The sequence below is a fragment of the Plecotus auritus genome, assembly GCF_963455305.1.
Source record: "Plecotus auritus genome assembly, chromosome: 6".
Lineage (NCBI taxonomy): Eukaryota > Metazoa > Chordata > Mammalia > Chiroptera > Vespertilionidae > Plecotus > Plecotus auritus.
In genome coordinates, this window is record NC_137773.1 from 78,342,271 (window position 1) to 78,366,745 (window position 24,475).

The window sequence follows — 24,475 nt, forward strand, 5'->3', positions numbered from 1 at the left end:
TTAGCATATTACGCTTTTATTATTATAGATATGGAGTCATCTTCTAGGATCCCAAGATGTGTACCAGACAGAACATGTTTAGATAGAAAGGGCGACTCTAATTTTAGTCTTAATTAGAATGCAAAGATGTCAGTGAGTAAGAATCATACATATAATTCAGAGCATTCATCGTTCTTTTATTCCTCTTTGAGATTCTTCTGGAGGTACATTTATAGATTTGTAAAACCTATAGCCATTCTAGAACAAATCCTCCAGCCCAGCTGGCATGGCTCAGTGGTTGAGCATCAATCTATGAAGCAGGAGGGCACGGTTTGATACCTGGTCAGGGCACATGCCCAGATTGTGGGCACAATCCCCAGTGTGGGGCATGCATGAGGCAGCCTATCAAAGATTCTCTCATTATTGACATTTCTATCTCTCTCTCTCTCTCCCTTCCTCTCTGAAAACAATAAATATATTTTTTAAAAATAGAACAAATCCCTCCAAAGGGCCCCAATTATGAAGTCACCTAAAGAACCTGGTGGAAACACTGGAAGAGTAGAGTTTAGGGGAAAGGGTCAATCAAGTCAGTTGCTTCTTCTATTCTCACAGACAGAAAAAATTAATTTCTGTCCCTTTAAGATAACTAAGAATGAAGAGAGCTTAATAATTGTTTTCAAACTGTGAATAAGAAATAAGTGAGCTTCAAAACCCAATTACCTACACAAATATACATAAAAGCATTATTCATAACAAAAAAAGTACAATCAGATAAATGTCCCTCAAGTGAAGTATGGACAAGCAAAATGTGGTATATATCCATTTAATGGAATACTACTTAGCAATGAAATGAAGTACTGATACATGCTAAGACATGGATGAACCTTGAAAACATTAAGTTAAATTTAAAAAGCCACTCACAAAAGACATATATTGTATGATTCCACTTATGTGAAAGGAAATGTCCAGAACAGGAAAATCCACAGACACAGAAAGTAAATTAATGGCTGTGTAGGGTGAGGAGGGTTAATAGGTGATTTCTTCATAGGATGTTGATATAGCTGAAAATTAGTTTATAGTGAATATACTGAAAAATATGTATACAAAATTTTACATTATGTGAAATAAACCTTTAAAAAACCCATTACTACCTGTTTGGTTTTAGAAAATAAAATGCACAAATGTAAGCTTAATTATATTACATAGAAAAAAACTACATCAACATAAATATTAAATAATTCAATTATCTACAAGTTATTCAGCTAAAAGTTAAATAGGTTTTTAAAAAAGTCCTCATCCAAGGATATTTTTTCCATTGATTTTTAGAGAGTGAAAGGAGGGCAGGGGAGGAGAGAGAGAGAAACAGTAAGGTAAGAGAGACACATGGATTAGTTGCCTTCTGCATGTGCCCCAATCAGGGCTGGGGATCGAACCTGCAACCCAGGCACGTGCCCTTGACTGGGATTCAAAACTGCAACCTTTGCTGCACAGACCAATGCTCCAACAAGTGAACCACACCAGCCAGGGCTAAATGTCTTTTAATCCTTGACCTATTGTCGAATGTACCCAGGATTCACCTGTGCAGTTTCTCTTTCTAGTGATTTCACATGTAGCACATCCTGAGGCAGGTGGAAAAAAGTAAGTCTGCATATATTTATATAGTAACTAGAGGCCCGGTGCACGAAATTCGTGTACAGGGGGTGGGGTGGGTGGGGGGTTCCCTCAGCCCGGCCTGAGTCCTCTCGCAATCCGGGACCCTTCAGGGGATGTCAGGCCTAAACCTGCAGTTGGACATCCCTCTCACAATCTGGGACGCTGCATGCACCAGTGACCATACTTTTCATACAGGTGAAAGGTATCTTGCTGCTGTATGAGCAGCTACATTTTTTTGCCCTGATTATAAAAAGTAGTACATAACATGATCCTTCTGAGGCAGTAGTACTATTTTCCCCATCTTATGGGTGGAAAAACTGAAGCAGAGAGAAGTTAAGTAATTGGCTTTGTCACACAGTTATAAGTGTCAGAATCATAGCTGACCATAAAATGTGCAAGCCAGAGTCCATGCATGTCATCGCTGCATCGTCCTGTTTTTTCAGTGTTAGAGTCGCCTTGCCAGGTTTTAATTTTTAAATCTAAGAGACTGTTTCCAATATATAGGGTAGGGTCCTAGGCCTGGCTGGCGATCAGGGCCATCTGTGGGGCAACCGGTGGGCAGGGTGATCGGGGGCCCTGGTTGGCACCCGCCTCAGCTGGCGGCCTGGCGCTGCCTGCTGGCTGGCCCCAACCCTTGATCGCAGCTGCTGGTTGCCTCCCTCTGGGGGACTGAGAGGGAGGACAGTGCACGTCATAATGATCAGTCGTTTCACGAGGTTGTTTTGCCATTCGGTTGATTTGCACACTAGGGTTTTAGTATATAGGATGGCTTCAGGGTAGCTCTTCTGAAGCCTCAATCTAAGAGTGCATAAAACAAAGGCTGTAACAAAAGAAGTTCTCAGAAAATAGTGTTTGGAATTGGTATAAACTAGTGGGCCTGAGCTGCAATAGGACAACTGGCGGCACTTAGATGCCCATCTCCATTTGAGTCAACTTGAAGAGGTGAGCCCAGAAACCTGAATATTTAGATAAGCACCTCTGGGAGATAGACATTGCCAAGTAAGGGAATTATACTCCTGCTAATTACCACTTAGCTCACTAACAGGAAGGCAATCAAAACAAGAGAGGCACTACCCTTCACAGCTTACATCGTCTTTGCTATCCTTAATTTCCTACAGATATACCTTCTTACAGAAAAAATATATGAGAAGTGATAATTTTTGAAGGAGTGTTAAAATCTTTTGAACACTATGAACATGGGATTAATAAACATATCAAACATGTTTTATATTCTGATAGGATATAAAGAGTACTTTTAAATAGGAGATCATCTTTGATATATATAGTCTTTAAAATATAATCTTTGGTCTCTAGTCAAGAGAATAGAGACTTAGAAGTGATATTTAAATTGAATTTAATTAAACACAAAGTGTCATATAACTTCCACCTTCCCAGAAATAGTCAATTTATCTTATTTAAGGACATGGAAATTATTATGACTTAAGTCTTCATTCTGTAATATGGGTGTCTGGACAAGTTAGGCACACAGCAAAGAATTAGAAGTTCTACCACTAGAACAGCATTTTGAAAATGTTAAAGCCAACTCGATTCTCCATCCAGCAATTCAATATGAACTGCTAAAATTTAGTTTAATTAGGCCTCGACTCTGGATACTCTAGGTCTTTGGTGTCTATGACTTTGGTTGGGGTCATTACGGTCTTCCCTGGAGAGCAGACCAGGATACACAAGCTCTTCCTTCTGAGTCCTTCAGTTAGCTTGGGCAACTCTGCTACGGGGACCATGGAAGCTCAACATTGTCGTCACCAGCTCTGGAAGGTCAAAATCATGTTTCCATCCCCAGTCCTTACGAGCATTGCTGTCATCGAAGTTCATCGGCCAACTATCCGCTAGGAAAAGGTACAGAAGAGTAGCTTAAGTTTTTCAGGCTCTAGAATTGCAAAAAGGTTTAGAACACTTTATATAATAGTCTATCATACAAGGTACCATAAGAGAAATTCCCTCTTTGAAATTCCCCCTTTGAGCAGACCAGAGCAGCTGCTATGCGCATACACAGTCGCTCTCTTAGATTAGAAGATTGTATTATACGTCTTCTGTCAGGCACTGTGAATTGTCACAAACTATTAAAATCTCATGCAAACTCATAAGGTAGGAATCTTATAGGCAAAGGTGCTCAGGGCCACAGAGTGGCATGGTCACGGCATTTGAAAACCGAGGGCTCCTTTCCTGCTATGTCTGCTTGTTTTATGTTGAAACTGTAAAATAGTGAAATGCCGACAAGCTGTTTATTTGGAATGAAACCATTCCACCCACTTTAGATATCATCTCCTAAACTGCAGCCACTGTGGGCTTTGACTCAACAGCTCCTTCTTCAGAGGGTGCCAGGACCCTCAGGAAGGCTTCATGCTCTACTTATCCTCCACGGATTATGTCCTCAAGGGACTCAGTGCAGAGTGAAGCTTAACCTTGGTTTGAAGGGGATTGCAATGATGGCAATGATGTACCAACCTATGGCCTGTCGAACAGAATCCACGTTGTATGTGATCTGGAATTCCGGTATGTGCTTAAGAACCTCCTGGGCCAGCTCTTCGGGGCAGAAGCTCATGGCATTGATGTTGTAAGTCCGAATAGAGAGGGACTCTGCCGGGGCCTCCATGACTTCCAGGGTGGCCCTGAGGCAGTCATCAATGTACATCATTGGGAGCCTCGTGCTAGGTTTCAGGTAGCACTCAAACTTGCTATTCTTTATGGCATCGTGGAAAATCTGGACTGCATAGTCTGAAAAAAAATCCTGTCAGTGGGTCTTCTTAGAACAAAATCATGAGTGAGCCTCTTGGATTAAGGCAGTGGTTCTCAAACATCTTAGTCTCTGAACCTCTCTATGCTCTTTTTTAAAAAAAATTTCAGAGAGGAAGGGAGAGCGAGAGAGGGATAGAAACATCAATGATGAGAGAGAATCATTGGACAGCTGCTTCCTGCACACCCAACACTAGGGATCAAGCCCACAACCCAAGCATGTGCCCTGACTGGGAATTGAACCGTGACCTCCTGGTTCATAGTTTGACACTCAGCCACTGAGCCATGCCAGCAGGGCCCTCTCTATGCTCTTTAAAAAAACCACTGAGGACCTCCAATGAGGTATTTTTCATGTGAATTATATTAATATTTACTGTATCAGGAATTAACTGAGAAAAATATTTAAATATTGTATTTTAAAATGACAATAACAGATCATTATATATTCATATGTATGATATTTTATATGAAAAAGGAGGTATTTTCCTAACAAAAGAAAATTTAGTGAGAAGAATGGCATGTTTTATGCTTTGAAAAATTTCTTTACTATCTGGTGACGAGAAGACCACTGTCCCCTATCTGCTTCTGCATTCAGTCTGCTGTGCTGTCACACATCATGCAGCCTCTGGAAAACTCCACAGTGCACTTGGAAAGGACAGTGAAAAGGGCAAATAACAGCTTACTATTGATATGACAATAGTTTTGGAGGGAGAAACCAAGATGGCGGCATAGGTAAACACCTAACCTGCTGCCTCGCACAACAATTTCAAAACTACAACTAAAAGACAAAACGGACATCATCCAGAACCACAGGAAGGCTGGCTGAGTGGAAGTTCTACAACTAGAAGGAAAGAGAAAAGCATACTGAGACTCAGAGGAGCTGCAGGAGGCAGAGGTACTGAGACACGCGAGCGGAGAGGACTGGCAATTGAGTGCGCAGCTGGCTTTCTCAAGCGGGAGGGAGACAAAAGCTCCCAACTGTGAACTCCAGTTCCGGGTGAGACTCTGGGGACCCAGACTCATACGGGGTGAAACTGGACTGTCAGGAAAGAGAAAAGCACACTGAGACTCGGAGGAACTGCGGAAGGCAGAGGTACTGAGGCACGTGCAACTGAGTACACGGCTGGCTTTCTCAAGTGGGAGGGAGACAAAAGCTCCCAACTGCACTGAACTCCAGTTCTGGGTGAGACTCTGGGGACCCAGACTCATTCGGAGAGAAACTGGACTGTCTGGCAGCAGGTGGAACTCGAGGGCGGCTTTCTCTCAGAGGTGCTTGCAGTGATTACCATGGGACACTGAGACACAGGGGCCTATTAGGGCAGGGCTGATGGGAAACCAATGCTATCTGCTCCGCCCTGAGACTCCGCCCCATTCAAGCTGAGCACAGAGGCTTTTGCAAGTCTTCTCCCATAAGGGTGTCTCCAGCACAGAAGTTCTCCCACTGTAGACACAGCTGATCCTCACGGCCAATTGGCCTGGAGGTCAATTCCTCCCAGTGATACCAACAACAATCAAGGCTTAACTACAACAAGACTGTGCACACAGCCCACAAAGCGGTGCACCAACAGTGTCCACCTCAGGTAACTGGGGAGGTTGAGCCACTGGGCCCTATAGGACACATAGCACACAAAGCCACTCTATCAACTCAGGGAAGCAACCAAAATGCGGAGACAAAGAAACAGGTCACAAATGAAAGAAATGGAGGAAAGCAAAGGACTGGATATAGAGTTCAAAACCATGGTTATAAGGTTTTTCAAGAATTTTCTATAAAAGGCCAATAAATTTAGCAAGACCCTCGAGGATATGAAAAAGGACCAACTAGAAATTAAGCATACAACTGAGTGAAATAAAAAATATTATACAGAGATCCAACAGCAGACTAGAGGATCACAAGAATCAAGTCAAAGAATTGAAATACAAAGAAGCAAAAAACACCCAACCGGAAAAGCAAAAAGAAAAAAGAATCCAAAAATATGAAGATAGTGTAAGGAGCCTCTGGGACAACTTCAAGCGTACCAACATCAGAATTATGGGGGTGCCAGAAGAAGAGAGAGAGCAAGATACTGAAAACCTATGAAGAAATAATGACAGAAAACTTCCCCCACCTGGTGAAAGAAATAGACTTACAAGTCCAGGAAGTGCACAGAACCCCAAACAAAAGGAATCCAAAGAGGACCACACCAAGACACATCATAATTAAAATGCCAAGAGCAAAAGACAAAGAGAGAATATTAAAAGCAGCAAGAGAAAAACAGTTAGTTACCTACAAGGGAGCACACATACGACTGTCAGCTGATTTCTCAACAGAAACTATGCAGGCCAGATGGGAGTGGCAAGAAATATTCAAAGTGATGAACAGCAAGAACCTACAACCAAGATTACTCTACCCGGCAAAGCTATCATTCAGAATTGAAGGGCAGATAAAGAGCTTCACAGATAAGAAAAAGCTAAAGGAGTTCATCACCACCAAACCAGTATTATATGAAATGCTGAAAGGTATTCTTTAAGAAGAGGAAGAAGAAGAAAAAGGTAAAGATAAAAATTATGAACAACAAATACATATATATCAACACAGTGAATCTAAAAATCAAGTGAATAAAAAAACCTGATGAACAGAATGGACTGGTGAATATAATAGAATCAGGGGCATATAAAGGGAGTGGACTGACAATTCTTGGGGGGAAAGGGGTGTGGGGGGTGCGGGAAGAGACTGGACAAAAATCGTACACTTATGAATGAGGACAGTGGCGGGGGGAGAGGGGGTGGTAAGGGCCGAGGGTGGGGTGGGAACCAGGTGGAGGGGAGCTATGGGGGGAAAAAGAGGAACAATTGTAATAATCTGAACAATGAAGATTTATTAAATTAAAAAAAAATTTATTAAATTAAAAATAAAATAAAATGAGACAGACAATAGTTTTGACCTCTTGGGCCATTTGAAAGGGTCTCAGGGATACACAGGGGTTCCCATACTTGGAGAAGCACCACACTAAGGTGAAAAAATAATTAATTAATTAATTAATAATGTTAATATTGACTTGTTGTTCCACCTAGCCATGCATTCATTGGAATGTGCTCTGCCTGGAGACTGAACCTTCAACCAACTGAGCTATCCAGCCAGGACTAGGCAAAAGCTATTTAAAAGTAACAAAAACCAAAGCCTCTTTTAAAATCCCTCAGATTTTTCAAGTATCTTTTATAGTGTATCTCAGGACCCTACATATGGGAAGTATTTCTAATGTAGGAGTTAGGAAATATAATGCGTGCTTGAGTTCAAATTAATAATAATAATGGTAATGCTTATGTTCCTTTTAAATATGTCTTCCTACACTGAGGGTAACAAATTCTTGAATATTAACTGTTTGATTCCAGCACTGTGCACCAGTGGCCCATCCTGAGCTGGATTTCCAACACCGGCATAAGCTGCCCTTAGCAAGTGTAAGTCAATAGTGTTTGATGAGCTTCTCAGATGCACTTCCTGGAGAGGATGCAGAAACTCCATCAGCATACATCTAAAGAGACAGCAGATCCATCACACTATTCCCTATCTTACAAACAAAAGAAATAGAAGCTCTGGCCTGTGTGGCTCAGTTGGATGAGTGTCATCGCATGCACCAAAAGCTCTCTGATTCCCCATCAGGGCACATATCTGGGTTGCAGGCTCAATCTCCAGTAGGAGGCATGCAGGAGGCAGCCAATCTATGTTTCTCTCCCACACTGATGTTCCTCTCTCACTCTCTCCCTTCCTCTCTCTCGCTAAATAACAACTTAAAAAAAAAAAAAAACACCTTTTTTTTTCTTCTTAATAAGAAAGAAATAAGAAGCAACACTTACCGGTTGTTCCTCCTCCAGGTTGGGAGTCAGCCGAAATGATGCCAGGATATCTCAGGCATCGGAAATCTAACCCATACCGGTAATAATAATACTACAAAAGAAAGAAAACTTAGTTTAAAAAAACCTTTTAAATCAGATAGAGCAATACAAAGAAATAACAGCCTTTTTCTAAAATACCATCCCATGCAGTTATATTAAAATTTTCCTGAAGGAAAGGAAGACTCCAGAATTTCTAACAGACTCTCATTTTTCTTTAATAAATAACTTCAACTTTTATCTTCAAAAAATCATCATTCTGGGGTTACATCAACATTGTAAATAGTAACTCAGCCCACAGTAGGGATTTCCACCCTTTCTCTCGGGGGGAGTCCCTGCTCATGGCCCTGCACAATTCTCCATAAGCAGGTCCCTGCACAGCAGCACTGGAAAGAGTACAGGGGAGGACAGCGGGTGACTGGAGAGCAACGACTGTGACATCCGCTGAAGGATCAGACACCAACTAAAATTTGCTAGAGAGTTATAAAGACAGAGTATAAAAGAATAAAACCAGCCCTGGCAGTTTGCTCAGTTCATTGGAGCATCATCCCATGTATCAGAGGTTGTGGGTTTGTTTGCTGATCAGGGCACATACCTAGGTTGTGGTTTCCATCCCCAGTTAGGCCCGGCCGGCATGGTGCAGTGGCTGAGCATCAACCTATGAACCAGGAGGTCACAATTCGATTCCCGGCTAGGGCACATGCCCAGGTTGCAGGCTCGATCACTGAGGGTTGTGCATGAGGCAGCCAATCAATGATTCTCTCTCATCATTGATGTTTCTCTCTTTCTCTCTGAAATCAATAAAAAATATTTTTTAAAAATCCCCAGTTGGGCCCCTGCAGGAGGCAACCACTCATTGTTTCTCTCTCTCTCTCTCTCTCTCTCTCTCTCTCTCTCTCAAAATGAATAAATAAATAAAATAAAAATAAAAAACATATCCTCAGGTGAGGATTTAAAAAATTATTTACAGTTACCAACAATAATTACCAATAATGGGAGAAGAACTGAACAAATAAAAGGACAGCAAATGCCATTTGAGTGGCCTCTAGGAAGTGTTGAGTGGTACCATATGGCTGAGGGCTGAGTTCTTCTGGAGCTATCTGTACATGCCATTTTGCAAACATAATCAGTTTATGAGAATTTCTGGGGGCTGGGATGGGGGAAGGGGAAGTCCCTCCAAGGATAAACCAGCAGGTGTCTGAGGCAAAAGAACAAAAAAGAAAACACTGAGTCATCTTGCCAAGCCATGCGTACTTCTCCCATGAGCTCGGCGTGGACCTTGGACACCCCGTAGATCGTCCTGGGTCTCTGAATGCAGAGATCAGGGGTTGGGTTCCGGGGAGAAGTAGGTCCGAAAGCTCCAATCGTGCTGGGCACAAACAATCGCAAATTGTGTTCCAAGGCAACATCCAGAACATTATGCAATCCTGAAATCAACAGACAGTATCACAACTGAACAACCCCTTGCTGAAGAACTGGAAAAATCGACAAACAGGTCATACTGGGCAAGATCCAGAGACTTACCAGTGATATTTACTGCTTTTGCCAAGGATACATTTGCTTCTCCAACCGCACTGAGCAAAGCACTATAGTGAATCAACCAGGTGATGCGGTGATTTACCACTATCTCTCGAAGATTCTTGTAATCCAGAATGTCGGAATAAATAAATGGGCCTACAAGGAACATGGTGAAGCCACAGAAGTGAGAAGTTTGGGGTTTGAAAGCTAAATGTCCTCCCCACCCCTTGACTTGTGAATTCCATTAATACCAACTTGGTAACTAAACCACTTCGACGCTATTGGGCATTTTACTTATGGAAGAATCATCAACTACAACTGCCTCACAGTTGACAACAGCTAATGCTTATAAGGACTTAGACTTGCAGGCACTGCTCTAAGGGCTTTCTGCATATGTAGCTCTCACATGGCCTTTGAGGTAGATACATTTTACTGATGAGGAAACGGAGGCACAGAGAGGTTAAGAACTTGCCAGAATCAAACAGAGTAAGTCGGAGAAATATGGTCACAACCAGGCAATTGGCTCCAGTCAGCATTGTTAACATCAACCCTACATGCAGAGTGATTTCACTCTGCTTAAAAGTTACATATTTTTAAAGGAAGAGAGAAATGGGTTTAAAAACCAAAACAAAATACCATGGTACAGAACAGTGATTTTCAACCAATATGTCACAAGAAATTTTAAAACATGCAATACCTGACTATTTAGTGTGGGGACCTGACCTCTTTTCCCTTAGATTGTCAAATAAAAAAATGGCCCTATTCAGTTTGGCTCAATGGATAGAGCATCAGCCTGCAGACTGAAGGGTCCCAGGTTTGATTCCAGTCAAGGGCACATGCCAGGGTTACCAGCTTGATCCCCGTGCGGGGGGCAGCCAATCAGTGATTCTCTCATTATTGATGTTTCTATCTCTCTCTCCCCTCTCCCTTCCTCTCTCTGAAATCAATAAAAATATATTTTAAAAAAATTCAACAGCCAACACAACGATAGCCATCTGGTATGAATGAATCAAAATTATACCTATTCTTTTTTTTTTTTAAGTATATTTTATTGATTTTTTACAGAGAGGAAGGAAGAGGGATAGATAGTCAGAAACATCGATGAGAGAGAAACATCGATCAGCTGCCTCCTGCACACCTCCTACTGGGGATGTGCCTGCAACCAAGGTACATGCCCTTGACCGGAATCGAACCTGGGACCTTTCAGTCCGCAGGCCGACGCTCTATCCACTGAGCCAAACCGGTTTTGGCTATACCTATTCTTTTTGTCAGATAGGCAAAAATATATATTTTGGAGTGTCACAGAATTTTAGTAATTAGTTTATGTGTACAATGAGATGTAAAGGTTGAAAATCACTAGTATAGAAGAACCACAAATCATGAATTTATAGTACCCGGTTAATTTGGAGGTAAAGCTGATCTTATTCAATGCCAATTTTCCCATTATAGCAAATTACCGTTCTTCCCCACCATAAACAGCAAAAGGATGATATTGAATCAGAAAGAACAAGAAGACATTATAAAAACATTTCTGATTTAGTGGAGTTTGAGATTTGTGTGTGTGTGTGTGTGTGTGTGTGTGTGTGTGTACACAGATTAAGAGCAAGTCTGTGTTGAAATATGAGGATTAATTTCTCCAAATTTTTAAAGTTCCACATTATAGGATTTGAGTTTTGTATGCTAGCCCTCTGAGCCAATAAGTTAACTAAAAACTCAAAAAGACAGGAAATGCCCAGTCGGTGTGGCTCAGTGGTTGAACATCGACCTATGAACCAAGAGGTTGCATTTAGATTCCCCGTCAGGGCACATGCCCAGGTTGTGCACTCCATCCCCAGTAGAGGGCATGCAGGAGGCAGCTGATCAATGATTCTCTCTCATCATTGATGTTTCTATCTTTCTCCCTCTCCCTTCCTCTCTAAAATCAATAAATATATATATTAAAAGAACAGTAATCAATGTTTTTATTCCAAAGATACTACTCCACATGATAGCCAAAGATGTTATTCAAAAACTTTACTTTACATTCAGCACTCTCGTATTCTTGTCACACTTGAATGAGCAGCAGCATGGCTACAGACATTTTACAGAACTACCAAGGACACATCTGTGCCTCAATACTTCTCCTTCTTTAATGCACATGCCTGGTTAAGAGCTGTGGCACACAGATTCCATGAGCTGCTTCTCTAACTGCACTTTGGAAAGTAAAGATAAAAACAAAAGTAAATTACATCTAGAAAATTTTTACTTTACAAAATTAATTTTCATTTGTAATGCTAACAGCAAGACACCCATGAAAAACACACATGGTGTCTAAATAAGACAAAGGAAAATCGTTTGGGCAAAAATAAAAAGGATCCCAAATCAATTATATAGAAAAGATTCCTTTATTAACTTTTGGTCAAGAATATGTTTGTATAGTTTCAGAAAACAACTCCAAGACCATGTGGATTCCTGCAACAGAGAGGAATTGACAGGTCTGCTCCAACCACGAAGATAAGAGGAGAAACAGTCCAAAGATGGAAGACGCTGACGACACCTTGCCACGCTAGCAGTCAGCAGCTGTGCGTTGCATCAGGTTGCCCAGGACCAAACCAGAGAGGGTCGGACCTGCATTGCCACCACCATGTGCCCACCATCCAGATATTATTGCTGACATGTACACATAAGGAACTGTTTGACATTGAAACAGGGACTCAGAACTGTTGGACACTGAAATTGGGACTCAAACGTTTTTTGTTATTGTATGTTTATTTCTAGTCTGCAGAGGCAAGATTTTTTTAAAGGAAAGAAATGGGGAAAAAATAGATACAGAGGCAAAGAAGCATTGAACAGACTGTCAAACTACAGCGGGAAGGCAGGGGAGGTTGCGGCGGGGGGGGCGGGGGAGGGCTGTAAGAGATAAACCGAAGGACTTGTACACATGCATATAAGCATAACCAATGGATACAAGACACTGGGGGATGGGGGCAGGTAAAGGCATGTACCGGGGGGTAGGGGAGGCCGGGGGGAGGTCAATGGGGAAAAAAAAAAGGAGACATATGTACTACTATTTGTAATACTTTAAACAATAAAAAAAATAAAAATAAAAATAAAAAGAAAGAAACAAAAGCAATGATCTCTCACCACTATGGAACACCTGGTCGGAGGGTTTTCTTATGTCAGACAAAATCACATTGTCCTTCCCAAATTGTTTCCTAAAGGGAAAATCAATACACATGAGTTGGTACAGCTAGGATATAATTGGTTCTATGAAAACAGTCTTTCAAATAAGAACTGTAACTTGCGGTCAGCCTCTGAATCCCCCCTTCCCCCCCCCCCCCCATGCATTTTCTCCCGCTTCTTCCCAAACACACACACCCTCAGTTCTGACCACACTCAGGCCTCCCTCTCCCTTTTCACAGCCCCGTCTTCTGTTTCTACTTTCACCCCTTAGCATCCCTATGTTTGCCATCAATTTCTTCCCTGTACCCATAAGTTTTTACCTCCCCCTCCCCATTCTTCTCTTCTCTTCTTGCTCTTATTTTTTCAACCCACGCCCTCTAAATCCCACACTATTCCTTGTCATACTTCCCTCTGCCCCTAAACATCTAAAAATCAAGTGATTCATTTGGAGTTAGGTGTCTTACTCTGTCTAAGTGAGAAAAGAGAGGGCACAAAAGACCAGTGTGGGAGATGTTGAGCCAGACCTGCCACAGTGTCTATGATATTAAGAGGCCAAAGGAAATATATTCTAAACAGCCACTTTAGATATGGCATCTTAAAAATAGGAAGGGAGGGGAAAGATTAAATGGTTAAATGGTACCAAAGACAAATGTCCTCTACTGAAGAACTCAGATTTCAAATTTCAGCTTTTAGGGCTCTTACCTTAACAAGCTAGCAAGCCCCACTCCAAGCTGGCCAAGACCCCCTAGAGAAAGGGGGGGAAAAAGTAAAACTTAAATCCAAATCTAACCAAAGCAATTATTCCCAGAATGGAATAATGGAATAAGGCTATAGTTATAATCTTATCTAATTAGATAAAGTCCCAGGTTGGCCTGATAGAATTGAATTACCTCCTCCAAGTGAAGACAGAAATTGATACAGCTAAGATTAGTTCCAGAGACAAACCTCTCTCCAGCACAAATTCACTGGAGGGAAGAAAGGGTGTAGGAAGAGAAAAATCACAAGAAAGCCAGACAACCTCCTAGCTCCTGGGGCCAGAAGTTTGTTCCCAGCTTTGCCTTCATTATTTGATCGCTCTGAAGCTTGTCTACTACAAGTGCCAAAATACTCAGACAAATATATAGTTTGTCTCAGCCCCTGGTGAGATTTCCCAGGACCCCATCCTCCATCAAAACTGGAGTGGGATGTGAAAGGAGAAAGAGGGGGGACAAACCAAGAAGTTATCTGAAAAAAGGGGCAGATAACTGAATCAACAAAAAGGCATTAAAATCAATAAAATGGCATTAAAAATGTCACTAATAGCCCTAGCCGGTTTGGCTCAGTGGATAGAGTGTTGGCCTGTGGACTCAAGAGTCCCAGGTTCGATTCCGGCCAAGGGCACATGCGTGGGTTGTGGGCGTGCAGAAGGCAGCCAATCAATGATTCTCGTCATTGGTGTTTCTAACTCTCTATCCCTCTCTCTTCCTCTCTAAAAATCAATAAAAATATTTTTTAAAAATGTCACTGATAGAAATGGGAGAGTTGGTGGGGCTGGGAGCACATTTGAAGGAACATACCATAAATTTCATTTGGGAGAAATGAATGAGGCAGGAAGATACAGAAAGTGGGATTTCTTGTAAGCACAGGTTAACATGGGACTGAAACCAAGCCCACTGATGCTCACATGGGCCCTGGAAGATGCTTCATTAGTGAACGTAGCAGGGAGTAAAACAGCAGACAACAGGCTGAATGAATCAGAGAGGAAAGTGCTGAGGGGAACCCACAACACTTGAAACCCATTCACAGCAGAAGAAGAGAAAGAAGCAGTGAAAGACACACACACACACACACACACTGTGAGGGATGTAATAAGGATTATGACTAAAAGCCAAGGGAAGAAAACCTGGCAAGGAGGAAATAAAACATGTCAATTAAATCAGAGATGGGCTTGGATTGGCTGGAAGTATGTGGGAGTGAAGTTTGCAGTGAGGCAAGTACAAAATCAGGCAATGGGTGTACAAGGGATAAGGAGGATCAGGGAGCAAGTCTGGTGACAATGAGACGGATGGTAACATGAGATGATGGGAGTGAGCTCTTCCAGGAAGGCCCTAACTCATCCTCTCTGTCTCCAACACACAAACATGTAGTAACTGCTTGGGATGAATGACACTGAGTTTAGGTTGAGGAATTTCGACAAGAAAAGATGCTCCTGATTTCAGAATCCATGCTCTCATCCTGCACACTCCCATGAGCCTTTGCTCCCAAGAAGATCCTAATAAGGCAGTAGAACTGAGATCCACAACAGCTTTTGGGCCCCCAGCTACCTAGTTCCTTCCTCAGATAATTAAAAATTATAGCAGGGAGCCCTGACTGGTGAAGTTCAAATTAAAAATTATAGCAGGGAGCCCTGACTGGTGAAGTTCAATCATTAGACTGTCAGCCCATGCACTGAAGGGTTTGATTCCAGGTCAAGGGCACATAACCTGGGTTACAGGTTCAATCCCTGGCCCCGGTTAGGGCATGTGCAAGAGGCAACCAATCAATGCGCCTCTCTCACATTGCTGTTTCTCTCTCCCTTTCTCCCTCTCTCTCTTCTCCCCTATCCCTTCCTCCCTTCCACTCTCTTTGAAAATCAATGGGTAAGAACATCCTTGGGTGAGGATTAACAACAAAAATTATGGCAGGGAAAACAAGAGCTGGCACACAGTGATGAAATAAAGATTAGAGATTTGCAATATTCTGAAGGAAGTCAAAAGCAGAAGAGGTAGTCTGTGATGTATAAATGTTAGCTGATAGTATGTCAAACATTCCAAAAACAAATACACAACCACACAGAAGCTGCACAGAAGATAAATAATCAAGCCACAAACTCAACCTGTAATTAAGACCCGTGGCTGGTCTGTTTCAGATAGAGAAGCAGAGTGGAAGTTGGCATCTGCTGGAATTTGCCAAGGGGAGGTGCCCAGGACCCGGCCGGGCAAAGCAGTTGCTCTACAGCCACAGGCGGGGCTCTGCAGCATCTGGCCCATAACTCGCTGCAGCATCCTAAGGACTGGCATTTTCTCAAATACCCTGTAAGAAAAAAGGAGCAGAGTTCATTATGGAACCTATATGTCCCAAACCCTCATAACACAAACAGCTTAACCAGAATTAACATTAAGATTGTCAGCTCACTAGGGAGCAGGTGGGGAGAGGTCAATGGGGGGAAAAGGAGGCATATATAACACTTTCAAAAACAAAGAATTTTTAAAAAAAGATTGTCAGTTCACTAGAAAAGCCATGTTTTGGATTCATGAATTGAACTAAAGAGACTGCTGAGTGTGCCAGTCAAGAGCCCACTGGGAGCAGAGCCCTGTGAAAAGGGGGTAAACCACTCCTCATGCAAAGTGCAGGCAAACAAAAGCTGGACGGAGATTTAGAACTGGAAGCGTACAATGCTGGCATCAACTGGGCTCTCATGTCACCGCGGACCTTACTCTATATGGGGTCATACACACCAGAAACACTAAGTCAATGGATCCTAGAGAAGGCTTTAACACTTACAACTGTTATCAACCTGTCTGTGCACCATCACAGAGCACAAATAGGTCCCAGGTTAAATAACACAGTGCCGCCTAACCAGCACGGCTCAGGGGTGTACCGTTGACCTGTGAACCAGGTCAAGGTTTGATTCCCGGTTGAGGCACATGCTGGGACATGCAGGAGGCAGCCGATCAATGATTCTCTCATCATTCATCCTTTCTCTCTGAAACCAATAAAAATATATTTTAAAAAATAACAAAACATAGTGCTCTGTAACACTCGGATGTTATCTTGAATGAACCAGACTAGAAAAGCAGATGGTTAGGGTAAAATGGCCCCCCAGCAATATTCAGTAAGCTGTGACTAATTTCCGTTTCAATGCCATCACTTTAGAAATAATCATTTAGAAAAATCATTTTCTATTTTCTTCCCAGATCATGCATATTTTATTTCAGTCTGGCTCCTCCTCTTCTTCAACTTTTGTACTGACTGACCATGAAATCAGTTCTAGCCTCAAGAGGTCCAATTAGCCCTGCTGGAGTGGCTCAGTGGTTGAGCATTGACCTATGAACCAGGAGGTCACAGTTCAATTCCCAGTCAGGGCACATGCTTGGGTTTCAGGCTCAACCCCCAGTAGGGAGCATGTAGGAAGGAGGAGGTTCATGATTCTCTCTCATCATTGATGTTTCTATCTCTTTCCCTCTCCCTTCCTCTGTAAAATCAATAAAAAATATATATTAAAAAAAAAATGATGATCCAATCACACATGGATTGAGACTGGACAATGCACGCAGGGCTTCCGTTTTCCCCATTCCATCCCCAGCAACCAGGTAAGTATGTCACAAGAGTAAATCAGAGCCCCACAACTTGCAAACTTCCCACCTTCTAGTGTCAGGCCTATTGCATTTTGCACACAGCCCCGTGGCCTCTACTTCCCTCAGTTATAAGACTTCCAGCAGAACTGGCAGATGAACCTTCAGAGCCGACTCTGGTGCCCTACCCCTCAAAAGAGATAACCCAGATTTCAACCATTGTATATTGTACACCATGAAAGGAGAAAAGGTAACCACAGTTGAAGACATTTCCAGTTTAGGATCTGAATTTAGCCTCCTGCCACACTCAACTCAGTGTCTTGAGTAGATAACAGTAATTCTAAATTAAAATGCGAGAGGTAGCAGCTTTCTTGTAATCCTTAAAGTCCAAATTATAAGGGGGGAAAACCAATCTTCTGAAAACATATGCTTTAACACGCTTTTATGAGCCATAAAAGGTTTAGTTCTTTACGACAAAGAAAGAAATAAGGTGGGTGGAAGCATGGGGACTTCTGTCAGATCAGTGGCTTGGCCCACCAGTTCCCCAGTATCAGATAGAGTCCGACAAAGTTCCCAAGGCCCTTGGTCCCAGCTAACTTTCCCGAACAAGCAGGAGAGAACCCTCATTGACACATCTCTGGCACCATGCTCAGGGTCAGGATTGGAAGGAAGGCACCCTGGGTGTGCCATGTTACAGAAAAGGCCCAAGCTTCTCTTCAAGCATCCCTCAGGAGACCTTTGGGAGATCATTTTGCAGCCAGTCTTGACACCTGAGACCAGGTAAGAACTTTGATTCTCAAAGTCACCTATTTTAGCAAGTCCAAGGGGATCACGAGGAAGCCAAGAAATTAGATCTACCAGAACAGTTGAAACTCAAAGAGAGTTCTCAATTCCAAAAACAAAATAAATGGTGACAATTTAAAAGGTTTGTTTTTAAAGATTGAGGAGACTACAGTCAGGGAAAGGCAAACCCTGAAGATATGAAATAGGTACAACTCTATTCATCTCTTCTTTCCCTTCTTTAAGGGTTTGAAAACATGAAGGAGGTACAAATTTCTAATTGAATATAAAGCTTTTTAGTTTAATAATGTGGACAATTCATAATTGAGTTAATTCATCCTATTTCGCTACTGTTAAAAGCTAACATTTGATGCTCACAGGTGTGGCGTGATTTACTGCACTATCGAATTTACACCACCCCTCCTGGACCCAATTATTAACCACCAAGCGGCACTACTGTCCCTATTATGGGATTGCTTTAACAATGCATGGAATTTAAAAACAGAAGCAAAACAAAACACTTCTAACCACCTAAAGCATATAGCTTTTCTAAGTCACAATTATATTGCTACTGCCAAGTTCAAGTTAATACATATAAGGCAGCAGTTCTCAAGTTTCCTGGTCTTAGGACTCCTTTATACTCGTAAAAATTGAGGGCTATAAAGAGCTTTTGTTTATGTGGCTTATATCTAAGAATATTTTGCTGTATTAGAAAGCAAAACTGAGAAATGTTTTTTTTTTTAATATAGTTTTATTGATTTCAGAGAGGAAAGGAGAGGGAGAGATAGAAACATCAATGATGAGCCAAAACCGGTTTGGCTCAGTGGATAGAGCGTCGGCCTGCGGACTGAAGGGTCCCGGGTTCGATTCCGGTCAAGGGCATGTACCTTGGTTGCGGGCACATCCCCAGTAGGGGGTGTGCAGGAGGCAGCTGATCGATGTTTCTCTCTCATCGATGTTTCTAGCTCTCTATCCCTCTCCCTTCCTCTCTGTAAAAAATATCAATAAAATATATTTAAAAAAAAAAAAAAAAAAAAAAAAAAAAAAAAAAGAAACATCAATGATGAGAGAGAATCATCGATTGGCTGCCTCCTACACAGCCCACACTGGGGATCGAGCCTGCAACCTGAGCATGTGCCCTGACCAGGAAACGAACTGTGACCTCCTGGTTCATAGGTCGACACTCAACCACTGAGCCACTCCAGCTGGGTGAGAAATGTTTAACATCTTAATTCATTTAAAGCCAAATAACATATTAACATCTGCTTTTGGATTCGATCTGTTGTTTTGATTGAAATATATGAAGAAAATTCAAACTCACACAGCAAAATAGTGGGAAAAGGGTTTGGTCTTTAAAAAGCCTTTTCAGATCATTCCAGATACTACTTTTTAATGTCCAAAACTCAACACATGATAGTTTCTTAAAGGTTAGTTGCCATGCAGAACTGAAGCCATATCAATGAAATTTTCAGACCCCGTTACATTAAAACCCACTGGTCTATCTAATACTTTGAATTGATTTGTTACCCCTGCATGGTTTTGTAATTTCCTGCATTGGTCTTTTGGAAAATATTGGTTCAGAGATTTATGCAGAGCTTCCAAATGTTAACATACTTCACTATACAGTATCAAAATCCTACTGGCTATTCCTAAATACTGAGAAGGTATCAGGCTCACGGTGGTGGATACATGTTAATTGGCAACAAACACCATTAGTTTTTTCCTTGAAGTCACACACTCACTTGTTGTTGTTGTTGTTTTAGAAAATGTATTCCAATTCTCCAGATATGAATAACCATAGTTTGTCTGTCGTTCTTTGAGCAAAAATGGTTCTCTATTGGAGGGAAAAAAAGTGTCCAGCCTTGGCCAAGTAGCTCAGTTGGTTAGAGCATCATCCCAATAGACAAGGTTGTAGGTTCAATCCCCAGTCAGGGCACATACAAGAATCAACCAATGAGTGCATAAATAAGTGGAACAATAAATCGACATTTCTCTCTCTCTCCCAAATCAATAAAATTTTTTAAAATATTCTTTATTATTAATTTTTCACTCACAGAACTCCAGGCTGAATATCACTAGACAAATACACACACAATTAATTTCTGGAATTGTCTCCCATACCCTCTCACAAAATTTGGCCAACTTATGCCTCAGGGAGTTTTCCAGTTCAACCCCATACCCCAACTGGAGATAAATAGAAACACTGAAGTCTTCTGGTTTTAGCCACAGTCCCAAGGTGCTATTACAGATAGATTTGTTGGAGGTCACTGTTGCTGGGTTAGAACAAGAGTAAGATTACTGCACATACAGTTCTGGGTGTGGTTAAAACGTGAATTTGTATGCCTCCTGGCCTACAGGCTTTGTTCTTTTCTTTCTTTCTGCAGGGGTTCTCTTACACACTTCAATAAAAATATATCTTCTATTCAGAATCTCACTGGAAAGCAGGTGGTTTGAATGAGTAGTCCTATTAACATAATAAGTTACTTACTGAGTCTACAATGGAGAAACCTCAACTCTGGGGCTACAACTCAAAATAAGTATTATTTCAGGGTAAATAAACAAATTACTTGGCTGGCTGTGAAATGCTTAATTCTTTTAATAATCATAATTACAACATGGAATTTTTAAAAAACTATTTACTTTTTTCCAAATATTATTTCAAATATGTATTTTACAGACAAGGGTCAATATGGGTCATAAATATTCTATAGAAGAATGCATTTTATAGACATTGGAAATAATTTTAATAAGAGGAATCACTCATATTTATCTAGATGTAGCTATGTTACACAGGAAGATTTCAGCATCCAAAGTGCAAAGACAAAATGTGGCTTTTCTTGCCACACAAAATATTGACAATCTCCCCTGTAGCCTACTCTTAATTGTTAGTGGGATGCCAAATAGACAGCATACTGACCTCTATGGCTCCAACGGACAGGCAGGGCTCAAGCATCAGAATGAATTCAACTTATAAACAAATTAATTGGCCTTGACCCTTACCAAAGCCAAAGTCCAGCCAGAGGCCCATAAGAGATAAATACAAAAAGTGTCACTTTTACAAGGTTGTGCCACTTAACACTATTAAACCTAATCAATCCAAATTAAAGCTAAGTATACACCCATCACTAGTTCTGTCCTCACCCTATCCCATTTTTATGAAGGCTCCATGTTATAGCTCCAGTTCATCAAGGAGAAAGAGGAACATCCAAGTTCTCATGGGCCATCCTAAATCCTCTGTCCAAACCTGTTTCTACCCTGGCCTCCCACCTCCCACTCTGAGACAAGTCAATTTTACTAAAGAGGTAGGGCTTCTGTCATCACCTTGTGGAAATAAGTTGTAAATAACACCAGAGAGAGGTCATTCCATGAGCAGCATTTAGCTTTCAGGCAAAGGGATAAGGCCCTCCCCACCACAGCCCCTCCCAATCACAATGAATTTCATACTGCCCTCTACCCCTATAAAGAGCTCCCATCTAAAAGCTCCCAACAACAGCACACGGTGTTGATGTTACATTACTTGAAGAGAAAGAGAGGAAGATATAAGTATATAGTTTTAATAAAAAACCCCATGCACAATTAAACTAGGTTAAAAGCCTGGAGAATGCTAAAAGCAGTAACAAGTACAGGAGGCTGCAGAGCAGAGTTTGGGTGCGCCCTTCCTTTGCAGTCAGCAAATGCTGGAAGTAACAGGAGATGTGACTTCACTTGAGCATTGGAACAACATGGACTTTTGCTTTACGCTGTATTCCAAGACAATAACGCTGCTGGTGGTGAAGTAGAACACCATGACCTCAGCAGCGGGCAGAGACTCAGTGTGGAGCAGCAGCACCCAATGGTCCAGGCCCAGAATACCAGAGGCCGGTTCCGGGAGCTCCTCCGAGCACTTCCGGGTGGAGGTTGGGTGGCGTCATCTAACAATTGTTTTGAAGTGGCCAGTTCAGTTCACAACCCAATCATAAATGCTTTACCTCAAGACAGTCATTGTACTCCATATGGAATAAGTGTGTCCATTTCACCACATGGCATACTAAAAGATATGTCCTCAAGGGTCAAGATTTAATAGAATTCATCACTTTTACTGTTTCCCAAAGGGCATTTTTAAGGGAAACTGGCATTTTTTTTTAATTGAAAGCACATAGAGAATGCCATGTCTACTGGTACAGTTGGATGCCACAGCCTTGATTTGTGCTAAGGCACCAGTAGTTTTCACCAGCACTGCTTTTGTACCAGAAGTGCCAGTTCAACTCAGTTTATTCCAGAATAAACCATGAAATTAAAAAGTTATTCTACACTACTTTGGCCTTTACTTGTGTTTGCTGCCAAGCATGCACTAAAAAGCTATTCTTTGATGATTGGTTTGGCGCTGATACAAAATGGCCAATCCAGCCATAACTACAAATTCTTCCATTTGTAAGGCAAAAATACTCTTCTGCTGTTTTTTTTTTTTAACCTCACCTGAGGATATGTGAATTGATTAATTTAGAGGGAGAAAGAGAAACATCGAAAGGAGAGATGAACTTCAATTGGTTGCCTCCTATACAGGCCCCCACCAGGGATCAAACCCACAACCTAGGTATATGCCCTGACCAGGAATCGAACCTGCAACCTGAGTCGACAGCTGCCTTTATCTTTTCTCCCAGTCTCAGGGGTCTCCAGGAATGGTCAGCTGCTCCAAACTCCATTCCTTGCCTCTGAACGTGAGGTTCCTGCTCCACAGTCAATGAACCGGATTTCACAAAAGGACAGCCATTGGATGATGACAACTTCCGGGCAACAGCGCAAGGGCATGTACCTTGGTTGTAGGTGCATCCCCAGTAGGGGGTGTGCAGGAGGCAGCTGATCGATGTTTCTCTCTCATCGATGTTTCTGACTCTCTCTCCCTCTCCCTTCCTCTCTGTAAAAAATCAATAAAACATATTTTTAAAAGTAAATAAAAGACACTGCTGCCTGCTGGTGTGACTCAGTGGTTGAGCGTGGACCTATGAGCCAGGAGGTCAGGGTTTGTTTCTGGTCAGGGCACATGCCCAGGTTGCGGGCTTGATCCCCAGTAGGGGGACTGCAGGAGGCAGCTGATGGATGATTCTCTCTCATGATGGATGTTTCTATCTCTCTCCTTTCCTGTCTGAAATCAATAAAAATAAAGGACACTGCTGCCCAGGCTTACCTTCATGTCCCCTGGGTTCTCCCACATCTTATTCTGTTTTAAGGACCAATCATGCTTATCAAACACATTTGCAAGGCAGTCTCAGCTTTCAATCTTCTGGATCATTAAATAACACGTGTTTTCTTAGTAGTGAAAACCCAAGGCAAAATCAGGCACCTCCTAACTACTGGGAGTTGAAAAGCACCTGCCTTCCTGAACTCTCACCTAACTTCCACAGTAACCCTGAAGCTGGGATCTTTACTCCATTTCACAGGATGAAGTGGCCCGCCCTAAATCCGCAAGACCCTAATTACCAAGAGAGGAGGGGAGGAAACCAGTTTCATTGAGTTTCAAACCCTCCTTCCGTCACCCGCCCCTCTTCCCCTCCAGAGAAGCGGTGTGATCAGGTACCTAAGAAGACAAAGAGGAAACACTCTGTAGGTTGCGCAGGAGGCATCTTCCTCCGGCTTCAGGGAGGATCCGCCTGGAGGGCTCAAGGCCAGGCGCCGCACTCCCTTGCTTGTGTGAACCTGTGTCCGCTACCATGCCAAACCTCAAGTTTCTCCATCCTTGGAAAAGGGGCAATGATAGGACCACCCAATTAGATTGTGGAAAGAATTTAGCAGTTCTTCTCAGTCATCGTAAAGATTCCATTACGAGCTGGTAAACGATGATCCGAAAGAATCCCGAGCGCTAAGAGTGAGCTAATAGTCTCAGGAGGTCCGGCACACCTGCCCGGGAGAGGTAGCCAAGAAGCCTCGGAGACTAGAGCCCCACGCCGTTCTCTGGAGTTCCCGGTGCAAAGATGGGATCCCACCCTCCGGGGAGATGACCGATAAACCGATTTTATGAGAACAGCCGCGCCCCCGCCCCTATTCCCTGAAGAGGGGATCGGGGGGACGGGGAGAATGGGCGCCCTTCCCCAAAGTGCAAGGGACAGGGTGTCGCGCCCTCCAGACCCCTGCAGAGCCCGGGCGCTCCCCACAACCCCAGCGCTGACCTCCCTCCCAGCTCCGCGGCGACGACTGGGGACCCGCGCTCATCCCCGGGAGCGCATAGTTACACCGATCCCGACAGCCGGGCTAGGGGGCCCTCGCGACGTCGGCCTTCGCTCCCCAGGATGGCCCCCGCCTCCGCACTCACTGACCTTCTGACGAAGTAGCCCAGACTTGCGGCGCTGCGGAGCCAGCACGTGGCAGGGAGCCGAAGCGCAGCGAGCAGAAACCCTAGCCGGAGCCAGGCGCGCGGCACCTTTATCCTCGCGGCGCCCAAACCCGGCCCCCCTCCTCCCCCCACCCGCGGATTG

The 24,475-nt window shown here is 42.7% G+C and overlaps 1 protein-coding gene across 1 annotated transcript; it reads right to left on the reverse strand.

Moving 5' to 3' along the window:
- Nucleotides 1-3,339: 3,339 nt before the first annotated feature.
- Nucleotides 3,340-15,971, reverse strand: LOC308251903 (L-threonine 3-dehydrogenase, mitochondrial; the record flags this gene model as incomplete). The annotated part of the gene is made up of 8 exons (XM_080675561.1): nucleotides 3,340-3,479; nucleotides 4,099-4,368; nucleotides 8,218-8,308; nucleotides 9,508-9,680; nucleotides 9,778-9,927; nucleotides 12,895-12,965; nucleotides 13,636-13,678; nucleotides 15,788-15,971. The coding sequence occupies 8 exons, from the start codon at nucleotides 15,969-15,971 to the stop codon at nucleotides 3,340-3,342; spliced, it is 1,122 nt and encodes a 373-aa protein (XP_080531687.1).
- Between the last annotated feature and the right edge of the window lie 8,504 nt (nucleotides 15,972-24,475).